Source organism: Myxocyprinus asiaticus, chromosome 19, assembly GCF_019703515.2.
Source record: "Myxocyprinus asiaticus isolate MX2 ecotype Aquarium Trade chromosome 19, UBuf_Myxa_2, whole genome shotgun sequence".
Taxonomy (NCBI): Eukaryota; Metazoa; Chordata; class Actinopteri; order Cypriniformes; family Catostomidae; genus Myxocyprinus; species Myxocyprinus asiaticus.
In genome coordinates, this window is record NC_059362.1 from 37,799,382 (window position 1) to 37,815,930 (window position 16,549).

General features: G+C 37.5%; 1 protein-coding gene across 1 annotated transcript in view; it reads left to right on the top strand.

Moving 5' to 3' along the window:
* Nucleotides 1-13,246, top strand: part of LOC127410146 (intraflagellar transport protein 172 homolog) — a 44,596-nt gene extending 31,350 nt beyond the window's left edge. Inside the window, 13 exon segments of the mRNA XM_051645229.1 lie at nt 2,193-2,291; nt 2,648-2,757; nt 4,063-4,126; nt 5,708-5,794; nt 5,880-5,996; nt 7,185-7,295; nt 7,413-7,532; nt 8,150-8,245; nt 8,528-8,587; nt 10,141-10,239; nt 10,329-10,482; nt 12,421-12,512; nt 12,826-13,246. Of these exon segments, the coding sequence (XP_051501189.1) occupies nt 2,193-2,291; nt 2,648-2,757; nt 4,063-4,126; nt 5,708-5,794; nt 5,880-5,996; nt 7,185-7,295; nt 7,413-7,532; nt 8,150-8,245; nt 8,528-8,587; nt 10,141-10,239; nt 10,329-10,482; nt 12,421-12,512; nt 12,826-12,915 (1,299 nt within the window). The 3' untranslated portion in view covers nt 12,916-13,246.
* The last annotated feature ends 3,303 nt before the right edge of the window (nt 13,247-16,549 follow it).

The window sequence follows — 16,549 nt, forward strand, 5'->3', positions numbered from 1 at the left end:
ACCGTTTTGGAAAATTCTGAAAAAATTCTGAAAAATAATTCCAAACCATTTTGGAAAAATCTGAACAAATTCTGAAACATACATCCAAACTGTTTGGGAAATTTCAGGAAAAAGTTTGGAAACATGAATCCAAACAGTTTGGGAAAGTTCTGAAAAAGTTTGGAAACATGAATTCAAACACTTTAGCAAAATTCAGAAAACATTTTGGAACATAAATCCAAACTGTTTGGGAAATTTCTGGAAAGTTTGTGAAAATACAGTAAATCCAAAAATACAAAGAAACGAATACATAAATCAAAAAGCAATAAAACTTTGGAAAAATAAATCCAAACTGTTTGGGAAATGTCTGAACAATTTGGAAACATAAATACAAACAGTTTGTGAAAATGCTGAAGAGGTTTGTGAAAATATAGTAAATCCAAAAATACAGAGAATTGAAAACATAAATTGAGAAGCGAATAAACTTCGGAAAAATAAATCCAGACTGTTTGGTAAAATTCTGAAGACGTTTTGAAACATAATTCTAAACAGTTTGGGAAAATTCAGAAAATCTTTGTGAAAATACAGTAAATCCAAAAATACAGAAAAACGAAAACAGAAATCGAAAAGCTAACAAATTTCGGGAAAATAAATCCAAACTGTTTGGGAAAATTCTGAAAGAGTTTGGAACTATAAATCTAAACTGTTTGGGGAAGTTCTGATAAAGTTTGGAAACGTGTATCCAAACACTTTGGGAAATGTTTGAAAGGTTTGGAAACATAAATACAAACAATTTGGGAAAATTCTGAAACAGTATAGAACAATTTCGGAAAATGTTTAGAAACATTAATTCAAACAGTTAGGGAAAATTCTGAAAAAGTTCGGAAACGTAAATCCAAACTGTTTGGGAAAGTTCTGAAAAAGTTTGGAAACATGAATCCAAACAGTCTGGGAAAATTCTGAAGAAGTTTGTTAAAATAAATAAAACAAATACAGAGAAACGAAAATATACATCCAACTTTAAATCAAGTCAAAAGGAGAGAGCCAACTTGAATACATTTGTTAACTAAATTACACAAGTCAGAATTGATATCAGTGACATTTTAATACTTACAGTCTATTTGCATACTAGAAAAAGCTGCAGTTGTTTTAACAATGCTCACATGCAGATGTTCATGGTTCCCCATGAATTTAAGGTTTATGAGCCAGATCAGACATTGTATTTCTATGAATCTCTAATAAAATTTTACTGGTTTTTCATTTCATTCATGTAACACACAGTGTGTGTGTGTGTGTGTGTGTGTGTGTGTGTGTGTGTGTGTGTGTGTGTGTGGTGTGTGTGTGTGTGTGAGAAAATGTGGTTAATTCAAGTTGAAGGTTCAAGAAATTCAAGAAATCACTGTTTTCCCCATTCCCCATCAACTGACAATGCTGTCAGGTAGAACCACTAGTTGCCAATCTGATATGGGCCATAATATGTTAGTATTATCACTGATCATGAAACATCTCAACATCTCTTTACCTGTGGAAAAGCACACAAAAATCAAAACACTGACCTTTTAACAAGAGCAACATAAAATGTAAATTATATGACAAACATCTAAAACTATTGACATAAATTAATCATCAACGCTGTTTATAGTTTGTTAATGACTGCTGTGTACAGTCCACAAACATAGTGGAGACAGCTGATAGACTACTTGATTTTGCTGAAAGGGATGGTTCATTTACTCACCCTCATGTTCCAAACCCATGAGTTTCTTTCTTCATTGGATTACAAAAGTAGATATTAGGCAGAATTTTAGCCTCAGTCACCATTCCCATTCATTGTATGTAAAAAATAGCATGCAATGAAAGTGAATGGTGACTAATGCCAGCATTCTGCCTAATAACTCTTTTGTGTTCCATGGAAGAAAGGACATCATACAGATTTTCAAAATCAGTTTAAATTTAAAATACCGTTGCTATGTACTAATTTTCAATATCAATTGACCGTGGTAAGTGGGCATCCATTACAGAGCTACTCTGTTGACATGAAATATCTGTTCATTTAGTGCATTCATTTCCAAATCAATTGCATTCAAATTATGCAAGGAAACTATTTCACTTACCCAGTGTATGTTTGAAGATGTTTACATGCTCTTCCAAGAGCTTCCGTTTTAGTTGCGCCTTCAGTTCCTACAGATGCTTTCTTATATTTTCATGTCCTTCAGGCAGCAGAATTGGCCATTAAATTTTTATCTCATGACAAGGCCGTGGATGTCAGTCAGGTTATTGGACCACGCCTGATTCAGCTTCGAAAATACAACGAGGTATGTTGATTTTTTCTTTAGATATTATCTTTGTTTTTTTCTGTTATAGATTAATTTTCAGTATTAAACTCCTCATTTGACCTTGACATTTGTTGTTTTTCTCATAGATAGAATTTTGAGCTGAAATACTAAAAACAAAAAACTAGCTTTTTATCCTTTGAAAGTATTGTGTTTGGAGAGCGCCACACTAAGAGGAAATAGTGCTTTCAGTGTGCTTATGTGCCCATATGTGTGAGTGTATATTTATTGTATGACACAAAGGAAATGTGACTGCACAAAAAGCTCAAAGACTTCGCCTATTCTTTGGCGTCCTTCAAGCTGTAGACCTATTGAGGTACAAAATGGTTTTTTTTCAGGCTGCCGAGCTCTACCTCAACCTGGACCTCATTAAGAACGCCATAGACGCTTTCACTGAGGGAGAAGAATGGAACAAAGCCAAGAGAGTAGCCAAGGAGCTCGATCCAAGGTGAGCCCCTTAGCAGACCGGTCGCCCCTAACAACGCTACAGCCAACAATGTGAGAGGGTGGCAGTGAAATCACACTCTCTCGCTGTCAGAAAAATCACTCATTGCAACCAACAAAGTGCACGACAAAGCAAGACCAAAGCACAAACCTCAGAGTTGTGTATAACCTTCACAGTTTATCTCTGACTGTCTATTATTTATGGCAGGAAAAATAGCTTTCGGAATTAAGTCAAAAATGCCTTACTTGAGGTATATGTTACTTGAGGTAATGTACAGCATCGCTACACTGCTGTGATCCAGGCATCTCAATTGACTTATTTAAAAGAGTTTGAGACAGAATGATGGCGAGTAAATGATGAGAGAATTAACATTTTTGGGTGAACTATCCCTTTAATTTAAAAGTGTGCAGTGCCATTTCAGCTCATTTAATGTGGAGTCAAACTGGATTGCAGGTGGTTGATGAATAAGATGCAGATTTTTGCTTTGAAATTCTGTACACAAAAGTTGGCCTGTCACGATGATAACGTAATTGACTTATCATACAATATATGGACATGACCTCAATAATTTTTGCTGACCTCAAATAGCCCATTGTGTTTACATGCATGTTTGTTTTCATAAGAATGAATGTCAGCAACATTTTAGCCAGTCACGCTGCTTCTGTCATCTCGTCTGCTCTCTGTGTCGGAGGCGGGGCTCAGGCAGCTCCTCCACACACACAGAGCGGACAGCGACAGGTGAAAATTACATGTTACTCTAGGCTAATAGGTGTTTTAAAAGGTGTTTTTCCCGGCGACTGCATAATTCCAGCCAGAAAGTTTGGAAGAATAAGTCCATATGGACTTGGTTTCAAAGCCGCATTCCACAGCTCCGGTGTGGGAATATTTTGGCTTTAAGCGAATGAGAGAGGAGAGCCCATTAACATAAACGTGCCGGTAACAGTGGCAACAAAAAGTGGCAATACAACTAACCTAAAAGCTCATCTATAACATAACCATCCCATCCAGTTTTCCGAGCTGGGAACAAAAACCTCAGTTGGAGATGGAGAGGGGCCTTCCCGATATAATTTTTTCCAATCCAATTCCAATGTCTGAATATTCTTAAGAATTAAAAGTTCATTGCTCTTTGAAAGGGTGTACTTGCATTACTATGCAATTATATTATCATTATATCATTGGCATAAAATGACAATAAAATCATTTTTTGCAATTATTTCTGGGACAATATATCGTCCAACAAAAGTAGTTATCGTGACAGGCCTACACATAAGTGGCAAAGCTGTAAATTTGCCTTTTCTTTTTTCACAGGTTAGAAGAATATGTTGATAAATGCTACAAAGAGCATCTGAAAAACCAAGGCAAAGTTGACTCTGTAAGTTTAACTTATTATATCAGATTTTATTTATCTAGAGTTTATTTTTTTATTGATAGGGTAGTATAGAGGACAGGAAATGATATGGATGAGGAACAGAATCAGCAAAAGATGCTTGATGCATCTCAAACTCATGTACCCACATTAACATCATGGCTCCATATGTCAGAGCATGTGTGCTACTCACTGCTAGGAACTGCTAGCTGTCAGAATTTTAAGTTTGAACAAAAAAATCTATTTCCTAGCAATGGTAGTTGGGGTGAAAGAATGCATTAATTGAGCATAACACAGTGCCACAGACAGCAGCTTCTCCACTTTGGTACTTCATTGTTTTCAGTTATTGTTGTGAGGAGGGAAAAAAGGAGATGATTGCCTCAATTCAATTTAGAATAACAGATATGAGTCACCAAACTGATGTAAGCGCTTGCCTCTCATTGCAATGCTTCACTGGCAGTGTAGTTACACCAGATATTATTTAGCAGAGATGGGCCACTTCTATTAAAATGAATGGGTGAAATTGGAAAGTCCAACGGCAGCAAATGGTCAACGGATGTAGAAAGGAAGTTCCACCTTACAGGTAAAAGAGCAAGTCACCATTTAGATACAGACATCGCCTGTCAATCAACTTGACAACGTGCATGCACATTAGCTATACAAGCTGAGGAAATTGCGTTTTTAGTGTAATCTGAGGTATAGAAGCACAATTTATGATACCAGTGTTGTCAGATTTTACTGCTGATTTGAAATATGTCCTTTGATCGTAATCTTGACCAACCGTTTTGGAGATTTTGGTCATTTCCCATTCAAGTAGATAGGAGCTCCACTGGCATGACTGGAAATAGCCTCCCGAGAGTGTTCTAAAGATGGCTGACAGTGGACTGACCTACTAGAAAGACTTTGGTTAAACTCAGTGTTACTCAATAATGCAGGTCAGGGCTTTTTACTGAAGTGAAAGCCGGAAAGTTAACGAGGAAACTAGTTAAATGTACAAATATTGTACATTGTTTAAAAAATTAGGATGCCAATTAAGGATGCACAATGTACTATATCATATACAATATCATGTGTATGAATGAGAGGAAACACAGTGTTTTGTATGATCTGTTTGATCGTACATTAATGCAATAAGCCATGAGAGGCTGTGTGTTAAGTGAAGCGGAGTGTGCAAAAATCCCTTAGCCATGGGAAAATCAATTTAATGCACGGCCCCAAGTGGCTTATTGTCGCAATAATCTGAATACACTTTTCTTCTGCAAAATAGTCTAGTTCATTAGCCTAACTATAGGCTGTTTACGGTTGCCAAGTAACATAGCAACTTGGCATATTGATAATGAAGGTACAGTAATGGGTTTGTGTTTATCTGCATTCAAGCGCAGCTAATCCAATCAGAGTTTAGGGTCAGGACTATCCATTCAAATAAACACTGAATGTCAATATCTGTCAATTTTAAAGATTTGTTCAGTGGAGATCAAATACTGCATATGGCATTTATTGTCTGGCAGACTCTATGACAACCTTTTTGTGTAATTGAAAAAGCACATCCTAATGCCTCATAATAGTTTACCTTTATTTTTCAATCAGTTGGTTGGAGTAGATGTGATGGCTGCCCTGGACATGTACGCAGAGAGAGGACAGTGGGAGAAATGCATTGACACAGCTTCAAAACAGGTGCCAGTTCATCAGTTCTTCACCCTTCACATGTCAGTATGGAGGCATTACAGCATATTCACCAACAATCTGCCTTCTCCAACAGAATTTTGAAGTCCTGCACAAGTACATCGCCCTTTACGCCACTCATCTGATCAAAGAGGGTGAGGCAGAGAAAGTGCTCAATCTGTACGCCTAGCATGGTGTGCCAGCTTATTCACAGGTACAAACAGAAAGTGCCGTCCGTGTATTGAAGGGGACTTATTCTACACTTTTGTTGCAACACTTACAATGTTACTCAAGGATTCTAGCACCAAAACAGTTGTAATTTAGTGTAACATAACAATTTTCAACCCTCTCTCTGAGGGTTTCAGTAGAAGAATTACATTTAACCCTCATATTATGTAACAAAAATGGTAGGGGTCAAATTGACCCTAATTGGGTTCAATGCACTTCACCAAAAATCACACTATGAAAAACAGCACAGAATCAGGTAAAAACTGAAAACACTTATTTTGGCCTGTCACAGACTGAAAAAAAAGAAAGAAAATAAAAGAGAGAAATATGAGAACATACAGTATGAAATTTAAACTATGTTTACCCTCATTTTATTGGAAACAAAATTACATATATTATGTTAAAGACAAATTGACCCACACAGTTTAGATACAATCAAAACAGCAATGAACCAGGTTAAAAGAGCAAGCCTTTAATTTTTATGACTTTATGAAAAGAAAAAGAAATATGAGAACATATATAAACTGTATTTATAGAGGGAAACTATAAATAAGAGGTAACAAATTTCAAGGAGAACAAAATTGATTAACCAGTATTTCAGACAGCTCAAAAATGCAAATGAGAGCTCATGTTTATCATCTGTGTCTGACAAAGTCTGTTACTGACAAAAAGTGTGTAAAAGCTCCTTTTTGACCTTCAGAGGGTAGTGAGAAACCAACATAACCTATATCAAAGAAATTATTTTGTTTTGGGTCCATGCAGATGCCTTTGAACATGAAAGTGTGTGGGTAAAATAGAAATTATGTACATGCATTCCACAACAAATCGGTGTGTCCACACTTGGCACGGATGTTCATGACCCTAAATGAGGAAAAGTAAAATAAATAAATAAATAAATAAATAAAAAAACAGGTTAACTAGTATTTCGGATAGCTTCAAAATGCAAATGAGACTAAAGAGAAGTACAGTGCATTTATAAATTTTTACCAGTACATGCATTCCCTGGGAATCAAACCCATATCCTAGCCATTGCAAGCGCCGTGCTCTACTAGTTGTGGTATTTGAACTATTTTATTCCCAAATATCTATCAAAATTCTAGTTTCCATGATATGTCCCATTTAACGAAAGATAATTTTAGCTTTCCTCCACAACATCTTCCCTCCTTTTCTGCAGAACTTCAACATCTACAAGCGAATGTTCCTGGAATTGGTGAGCCTAAGGGACAGGGATTGTGCGGAAGCTTATCGGATGTGGGCCGATCTGAGTGACGTTCTTCTGCTGCTTGTGAGCTCTTGTTTTCTACGGTCACTAACTCCAGGGTGAAACGCTATTTAAACAGTATTGGGTGTAAATACAGGCGGGAGTGGTTTATATACGGAATCTTATCTCTGTGGTATCCAGCGTGAGAACTTGACCAAGTCTTCAGAGGCTAATTCTCCAGCCCACGAGGAGTTTGAGCAGATGCTGCTGGTTGCTCACTATTACGCCACCCGCTCAGCAGCCAAAGGCATTGACCAGCTGGTGTGTATATACTTCACAGCAGATCCTTATTAAATGCAAACAACAGAAACTATCATATAAAGTTAGCTACATTCTAGAGCAACACAATGTCCTTGATGTTTTATATGTTTAACGTCAACCCGAAATCAAAATCGACCCTGTTTACTTTCTTAATAAATGTTCTTGGTCTTATTGTGCATGATTCCTACACAGTCTTTTTCTGTTGATGTAACCAATGCCGAAGGGGCAGGAAAAAATAGTAACCGATAATACTGAAGCCTACTTTTCACAATCCAATTACATCAATTTTGATGGATAAAAGTCTACTACATTATTTTCTGAAGAATAGTCTGTTTCATTCAGAAGTATGATGTCCCCAAAGAGTATTTGGACACTAAAGTCACACTAAAAATAATCATTATAGAAATGTAATTACATTTGATAGCAAAATATCAAACCATGTGGCATTTATTTTCAAGAAAGATAACTTTTATACATTCTGATTTAAGGGTCCCAATACTTTTTAGGGTCAATGTATGTCACAATACAGAAGTTAAATGTGTTTTGAATGCTGTTTCATATTGTATACAAGTTATCTGTGTCACTGTGAATTTGCATAAGTCTTTACTTGTCAACAGAGTTCTGTGGCTGCCAAGCTGTCCATCTCTCTTCTGAGGCACACAGAGCTAATTCCTGCTGACAAGGCCTTTTATGAAGCTGGCCTGACTGCCAAGGTAAACCCAACACACACTCACATACCCACTTTAACCATTCATGTGAGACAGAGAACAGGAGGGCAGCTAAGAGCCCTGGGAAATTGGCTTAATTCTCTTCTGTTTGTTCCAATAAGAGTGTGAATAATGTGATTCACAAAGCAGTTTCAGTTGCCTCATTCTGAAAATGAAGAGGCAATATGATGAGTTCTTTGTAAATGTTTCTTAAACTTTTCATTTTTAATTTATTAAATAGTCAGTTGTTTCAGCTTTGCCTGTTACTGATGAATATTTCTCATGCAGGCTGTTGGTTGGGAGAACATGGCTTTTATTTTCCTCAATCGCTTCTAGGATTTGGCTGATGTAAGTAAAAAACTTCTGCTTGTGTCTGCTTTTGATGAGTATGTTTCAAATTCGACTTTAGGCTGTGTAGGAAATGCAAACCATCTGTTTAGCCACTAGCATCATAGTTAGTATGAAATATACTTTGTTTTTATGAAATACTTTCTTATATCCCAACTTAATATGCAGAGACAACGATACAGTAAGTCACACATTTGTAGGTTGATTTTCCCAAAAAGTGTAAACAATGTGGCTCTGCGGTGCTTTTCGAACATTGCTCTGTTTGTTTAAGAGTCTCAAACAGCCTGACAAAGCAATATTGGCTCAACCAATGGCAAGAGTTTGGGGCGGTATTATCTGTTTGGCTGAACAATGAGAGATGGAGGCGTGTTCAGGAAACCTGTTTGAAAACAATCATTATTTTTGCAGTTTGGTGAAGTTAGTTGTGCAAATATTACACACTTGCAACCTTGAAAAGGTTCACTAAACATATGTTTGTTACCATTAATAATAATAAACTTTTCTGCCATTTATTATGTTTATTTTCTTTTTCTGTGTTTTGTTCGTCTAATTAGTCTTTAGTAGGGTACAAAGGCACAACTTTTTCTGGTCACAAAATGTATCAAGATTTAAATTGACATATTTTTATTAAAAATTGATGGAGCAACATAATTTGTGTGAAAGAAATAATAACAGAAGATTGTTTTTATTAAAATTCTGTTTTTAAAAAAAGGTGGCGAGGGAGCCTTTTACCAAGGCCTCTAGGGGGTTAAAAGTGATATTGTGTAGACATAGTGGAAATAGTTATAGTGCGAAATTTGTCAACTAATGGAAGTAAATTTGAGACATCAAGATGCTTTTTTTGAGTAACAAATTAAAATGATGCTTACTCAAAATGACTAATTCAGAAAAGGGTGCACAATTTCCTGTTAATTTCAGTCACATTTGGCATTTCATAACATCTCAAGTATTCTATGAACAAATTTATCTCCACTGCAATTGGATGACGCAATGTGAGCCCACTTTGAACATTTATCAGAACAACTGTATTCGCCCCACAACAATGTGTTTTGTGGGGGCCTTTAGCCCCTGCAACAGGGAGGCTTTTTACCCCAAATACCATCCTTTCACTTACTGGACAGTTATTAAAAAACTTTTGATTTAATAACCTTGAACAAAACTGAAAATGATAACTAAGTATTTTATCTCAAATTAATGTGTTGATTTCAGGGATTTTCATTAACTACAGAAATTAGCAAAATTAAAAAAATATATATTAAAAAAATAGATCAAATTGCCTCAAAATCAACCTTTAGACACCACACACAAAGATTACATGGATCAGGAAAATTGTGCAGTGCATAGTGACAAACAGGTGTTTAGGAAAGTGCTGTGGTAGTTTTGTTGCTATTTAGTGTTTTGGGAGAAAATTAAAATCAAAGAAGCCTTTTACCCTGTGGGGCCTCTAACCCAGTTGTACCCTATTTATATACCATATAGTCTGCTTTATATAATCTGCTTTACTTTTTTGAATTCTTTTGTTTTTATTTCTGTATTTTCTCCTCATTTTGCAGGGCATTGACGAAGGCACATTGGATGCTTTGGATCACACAGATTTCCAAGAAACTGATATTCCATTTGAGGTCCCTGTACCTTCAGAACTACATGTCACAGTAAGCCTTTGCCACAAACGCTGAACCAACTCTCATGTATATTATTGGTATCTTTTTGAGTTAAGCCTTTCTTTTTGGCTGTGTTTCAGGTAGAGAAGAGGGAGGAGATTAGGGAATGGGTTCTGACTGTGTCCATGGACCAGCGTGTGGAGCAGGTGCTTCCTAAGGATGAGAGGGGCACATATGAGGCCTCCCTAGTGGCTACCGGCACAGGCATCCGGTCCCTACCTTGCATCATAACAGGTGAGACAGCCTGCACAAAGACTCTCCAGTGCTGTGGTTACAGACTTGAATTAATGCCCACTTATTATTAACAACTAGCTTTTTTTTCCTATTGTGATGAGTTTGAGAGTTGCAAAGAAGTATTTCCTTTAGTTTTCCTTTCAGATTTTATACATAAAATCATTTTAGGAAGTTGATTGTGGAAGGGAGGAGGGTGGGGCCGGGTCATGATGCTGCACACCCGGCCTCTAATCAAGCTAATAAAGCCCTGGAGAGGGATAAAGGCGACCAGAGGCAGCAGTTCGAGAGAGAGAGAGTTACAGGCAGCTGCCCTGCATGTGTTAATGTTTGTGTCTTTTTGTTTTATTAAAAGATTATTTATATTGGCAAGCCGGTTCTCACCTCCTCCTTTCCATTTAACTTTGTTACACTGGTGCCGAAATCCGGGAGGGAGGAGGGATGCGCCGTAGTAGAGTCCTCGCCACTACCATCCACCTCAACGGAGCAGCCGCGGCCATCCGCCAGGGGACGAAGGAGCCAGGCCGCCTAAGATCGGAGGAACGGCCGCCGACCGCAAGGGGAGGAGGGGCTCCTAGTCGACTGCCTGGAGCAGTCAGGGCCGCTGCCAGGGGCGATGGAGACCCCTACCGGCCGCTAAAACGCGGCGGGGTCAAGAGAGGACCGCCGACTGCGAGCAGGGAGGGGCTCCTGTCCGACCGCCTGGAGCGGGAGAACCGCTGCCAGGGGTGGGGGAGACCCCTACCGTCCACCGAAAACGCGGTGGGGCATTCCGTCCGCCAGGGGCTGGAGGACTGCCTCCAATCTGCCCGGGGAGGTGTGGCTGTCGTCCACTAGAGGGTGGAGGAGTGGCCAAGGACCAGGCTACGGCATATCGGAGAACCAGTGAGTACGTTTTTTTATCCTCTCTCTCTCCCGCTGTCGCTCCATGTTGGCCTTTCCCTCTCGTTTTTTTGTTGTTGTTGTTTTTTCCCTCCCCTTGTCACCCTCCCAGGTCCGAAGAGGCGGGGATGACCTGCCAGCACGCGGGCACGGCCCCCCCTCCCCCCCCACATGATGTACGTCATGCCGGGGGCTCCCCGGCCTGAAGGAAAGGAGGGAGGAGTGTAGGAGGGAGGAGTGTGGGAGGGAGGAGGGTGTGGCTGGGTTGTGATGCTGCACACCCGGCCCCTAATCAGGCTAATCAAGCCCTCCAGAGGGATAAAGGCGACCGGAGGCGGCAGTTCAAGAGAGAGAGAGAGTTACGGGCAGCTGCCCTGCATGTGTTTATGTTTGTGTCTTTTTGTTTTATTAAAAGATTATTTATATTGTCAAGCCGGTTCTTGCCTCCTCCTTTCCACTAAACTTTGTTACATTGATCTTTCCTGCGGTGTGATATTATATACTTCATCTAAAACGATTTTAAACTTGACCTCATATTAAAAGGATAGTTCACACAAAAATTACAATTCTGTCATCATTTCTTTCTTCCATGGAATACAAAAGATAGTGCTAGGCAGTATGTTGGTTTCAGTCACCATTCACTTTCATTGTATGGAAAAAAGATACAATTGTAGTGAATGGTGACTGAGACCAACATACTGCTTCACATCATCTTTTGTGTTCCACAAGAAGAATGTCATATGAGTTTGGAACAACATAAAGGTGAATAAATTATGACAGAATTTTAATTTTTGGGTAAAGTATCTCTTTATTTGAAAGATTAACTGGAATAGTTGTATTTTTAAATATGCAATTGTCACACCACAGGACCATTTATAATGAACTAGTAAAGTCAAAAAAGTCTAAAAATGGTGACCTTAAAAATATACACTTTCCCTTATATTTTCATATCATGTCATTTAAAATATGGACATGTTATGTGTCAGCTACCCATGTATGTTCATGTGTTTGTGAACTGGCTCCTTTAAGAGTATAATCTTTGTTTTATTTGGAACTCAGGGTACCCTGTCCTGCACAACAAAAGTGAGTTCAAAAGACCAGGAATGGCAGCAAACAAAGATGACTGGAATAAATTCCTGATGGCTACAAAGGTTCAAGTTAGTCTTTGTTACCTCTGAGCCTTCACTATTTGCCTTTATCACCGTAAAACATATTTGATTAATAATTAATCTGCACTATTGATCACAAGTTAACACTCAGAACTGAATTTATTAGTGTGTGTTTTGTTGAACTAAATATAAATCCTCTCTTTCGGTGCATTTCATCATCAAGTGTAGGTTTTTGTATAATCCTCTTGTGGGCATTTGCAGTTTTCGCATTAATTTACCATTTTTCCTGTAGATCATGCCTGGGGTCGCCTGCGATGCTTTGATCGTGATTGGTTGTTTTTGTTTCACTTTTTAGACCACTCACAGTCCAGAATGTCAGAATGTGCTGAAATTTATCACACAGTGGTGTGGAGGCCTCCCGTCAGCTGGATTCTCCTTCCACTGAGATCGAGGAAGGTGCACAATATCTATTTCTCTATCTGTCGTAATCCTGCTCTTCACTTCCTCGCCTCACAGCTGTTCTGCTTACACATTTAATCAGTTTTTTTCATTCTGTTGTTTCTTTTTTCAAAGGCACTGTCCACATCATGCTCATCATCCTTTAGTTGTCTTGTAAATCTAACTGAATATCCATATGTATCATAAAGTCAGTGCCTGCAGGTCGTGTTGTGAGTGTTTTAACTATATTATACAGTACATATTCCACTATTTCTTATATGAGTTGGATATTTTTATACTTAAGCATAAAATAAAATACAAACATTTCATAAAGATTGTCAGTGCTTTTGTTAAAGTTTGCATTACCTTTGGGACAAATTTCAAAGACATATTCAACAGAAATAAAAATCAAACATTATGTTCATATTTTATGAAGAACAGAATTATTGTTCTATTAGATATGACAACAAGGCCTACAATTAGGTGTTGAAAATATATCACATTTGTATAGCCTTTCTGAAGGCTATTAGCCCATTCTCAGGCTGCTTCATATTTCCAATAGTAGATAACTGAATAATCATAAATATCTTCTCAGTACCATGTGTACAAGTGCATTTATTTCTTAAAGGCTAATGGTGAGAAGGCAATTCATGAGGCCTTATATTTATTTGTCTTACGACGCCACCTTTCGGAGACCACAATATGTTGTGTGTGAGAGAGGACTCTTTCTCAATTTCAATTTTCAATTTCAAAGTACTTTATTGGCATGATTGTGTGTACATACAATAAAGCATCAATACACAGAACGAGCAATGACACGAAAAAGAGAGAATATCAATAAGCAGTAACAAATAAAAATAAAAATTGAATTAAAATAAGGTGCCAATAAAACAATATTAAGTAAAATAAAAAAAGGAATATGAAAAAAAGAACACTGTAAAATTTCAGCTCTTACATCCCATAATACTCTTACATCCACTTTATTTCCCTTGTTCCATAAAGCACATTAAATTACTGAGCATCCTTATAGTGTGAATATTTGAATTTTTATGCCGCAATTTTGCATCGAAGTAGTGAACTTGTGGGTGGTTTTGATTTCAAGCTTTCGCTGTTATATAACTGGATCATTGCACTGACTGCTTGCGCTGGAAGTCGTTTTCTCACTCTCATTACAAATGAATTTAATACAATAAAAAAGATTCAACTGTCTTAAATTTAGATAGTAGCCTTATGTGTAACTGACAGTTAGCTCATCTAATACAAAAATAACAATTAACATCACATTGTAATGTATGTGATCATAACTGTCCATATTTTCGAACATCATTGCTGCGTAATATGTTCGACGCTTCTAATTTTATAGATGATCCTTTTCTAATCCAATAACGTTTCATTAAAACGCCCCCATGCAAATCCCATTTAAATGACATACTTCTCTGCCACACTACTCTCACTTTGTGCCCCCGCGTCCTTCAAGAATCAACATTTACTAAAAATACCAACTCGCTGATTGAATAAGGGCAGCTGAATTTAATCTGCGACCTAAATATTATTTTGATGAAATATGCTAATGTAGGCTACACCTAATCCGATCTGACGTTATGCAGTGGCCTTAAATAGCCTATACTTTAAGGAATATAGCGATACGCATTCGCGTCTCAGTAAAGGCCTGTTGCTAGAAGGCGAAAAAAAATCGGCGTTCTTCGTATTTCGCCTTTTTTTTTTTTTTTTTTTTTTTACTTCTGCAACCTTCTTGATCATTTTAGTGTCTTTGTACATCATTCACTTCCATTAGAAGGCTATGTGACGCTATATGTCAACCAAACTATACGCTTTAGGGTTAGGGTTAGGTGTGTGTCGAAACGTTTCAAATTAAAATGACAGCCTAAGCCGTAAAAATTGATCTTCAAACTAGTATCAACAAATAACGTTAATTAGTAGTTTGTTGGCGAGCAACATTAAATCACTGTGGACGAAAACGATTCGACTGGTCCAGAAGATGAGTCTTTTAAATTCCTTTTATTATGACGCAACAATCTGTATCTTTGTTTTGACGAATATAATCTGTTTTGTTTCAGTCGCGATTTGGCAGATGCCTGTAGGCCCACATTTCCAACAGCAAAAGATAAATTATTTTAGCTGAAGATAAATGACCTTGAAAAACAGACCCACAGTTACTGAATAGGTTAGGAATAGACGGATGATGTAAAACATTGATATGGATGTACAAAAACAGTGAGACAAATGCTCATGGCATGAGGATGCGCTTGAAATGCGTTTCTATCATCTTATACCGGAATATAGAGCCTGAATGGAAGTGTGTTATTTCTGCATGTTAGAGTAGTAGGCTATATTAGTGTACAAAATGTTAGTTTAAATGTGTCTTATGGTAGAATATCTGTTTCAGGTCAAATTCATTTAGATAATTTCTATCAAGTATCGCTTAAAATGCGTTTAGAACGTGAAAGTTGTTCACTTTATGTCTCTAAATGGCTTATCCGTGCTCGAGGCCTGCAACCTAATAACTAAACTTCATCAACAACACCCATATTTTGTGTGAAAGTGTATACACAGATGTAAGATGACAGGTTCAGTTTTAATTTATACAAAAACAGAACTAACACGTTATAAATATATTAAAGTTGCCTATTCTGTCGATATAGATGGAATTATGAAGAGCAAATATTGCTTGAAAAATAAAAATAAATTAATGTCTTCTTCTTGGATATGTGCTTTATTGACAACCTAAAACTGTATACAGTATTTTTAGAATCGTTTATACATTGCAAACGTACATGTACATGTAGCCAGAAACATGCTGAACATTTTCTGTGCCCTTACAATCAGTACACATTACAAGTGTGACTTTGAGAAGCCACTGCTCTCACTGACTTTGTTTCATTACGAACCGTGTCTGCAGAAATTCAAGAAGGCTTCGAGGTGTTTATTTTGGTTTTAGGTCATTGTAGGCCTTACAACTTTTTGTCCGCATTTTTCTTCATTCTTCATTCATACGGATCTGCAAAGACTACATGGCATTTCTATAGGCCCTACCTTGTTTTTGCACAATTTTAAAAAACTGTTGTCTAAATAGACTAAACACGACCGTAGATAGCATGTTCTACCATTTAATCAGACCTCAAAGTTCATATGTTCATAATGACACTTCATAATGTTCAATGATATCCCACTTTTGCGCAACACAAAATTATGAAAGAATGCATTCATTGATGCAAATATTACAGATCAGTTTGGCCGCATTAATGCGTCTGTTCGCCTTCACACCATCACGCTCTTAAAAGCCGTTTATAAAAACGAAAGAAAAATACGAAACGGACACCGACTATCTGCGGTGTGCTCGAATGAAAACAGTCATTGACGATATTTGCCATCTCTCTTGGCATTCACCGCGTGCCTTAATTGTATGGACATTTAAATCAAGGTCCGCTGTGAACACGAAGAGAAGCAGGCCTATTTTCAACCACAATATTCAGAATCGCATAGCTATAGGCTATGGCAGTTACGATGCTGCACATGTCTACGTCCTCCCTCGACCGCTGTAGCATCAGCATCCAACATTACACAGTGCATCATTCATCCTTAAAGCATTTTCGAGCTTTAAAAAAAAAAAAAAAAAAAAA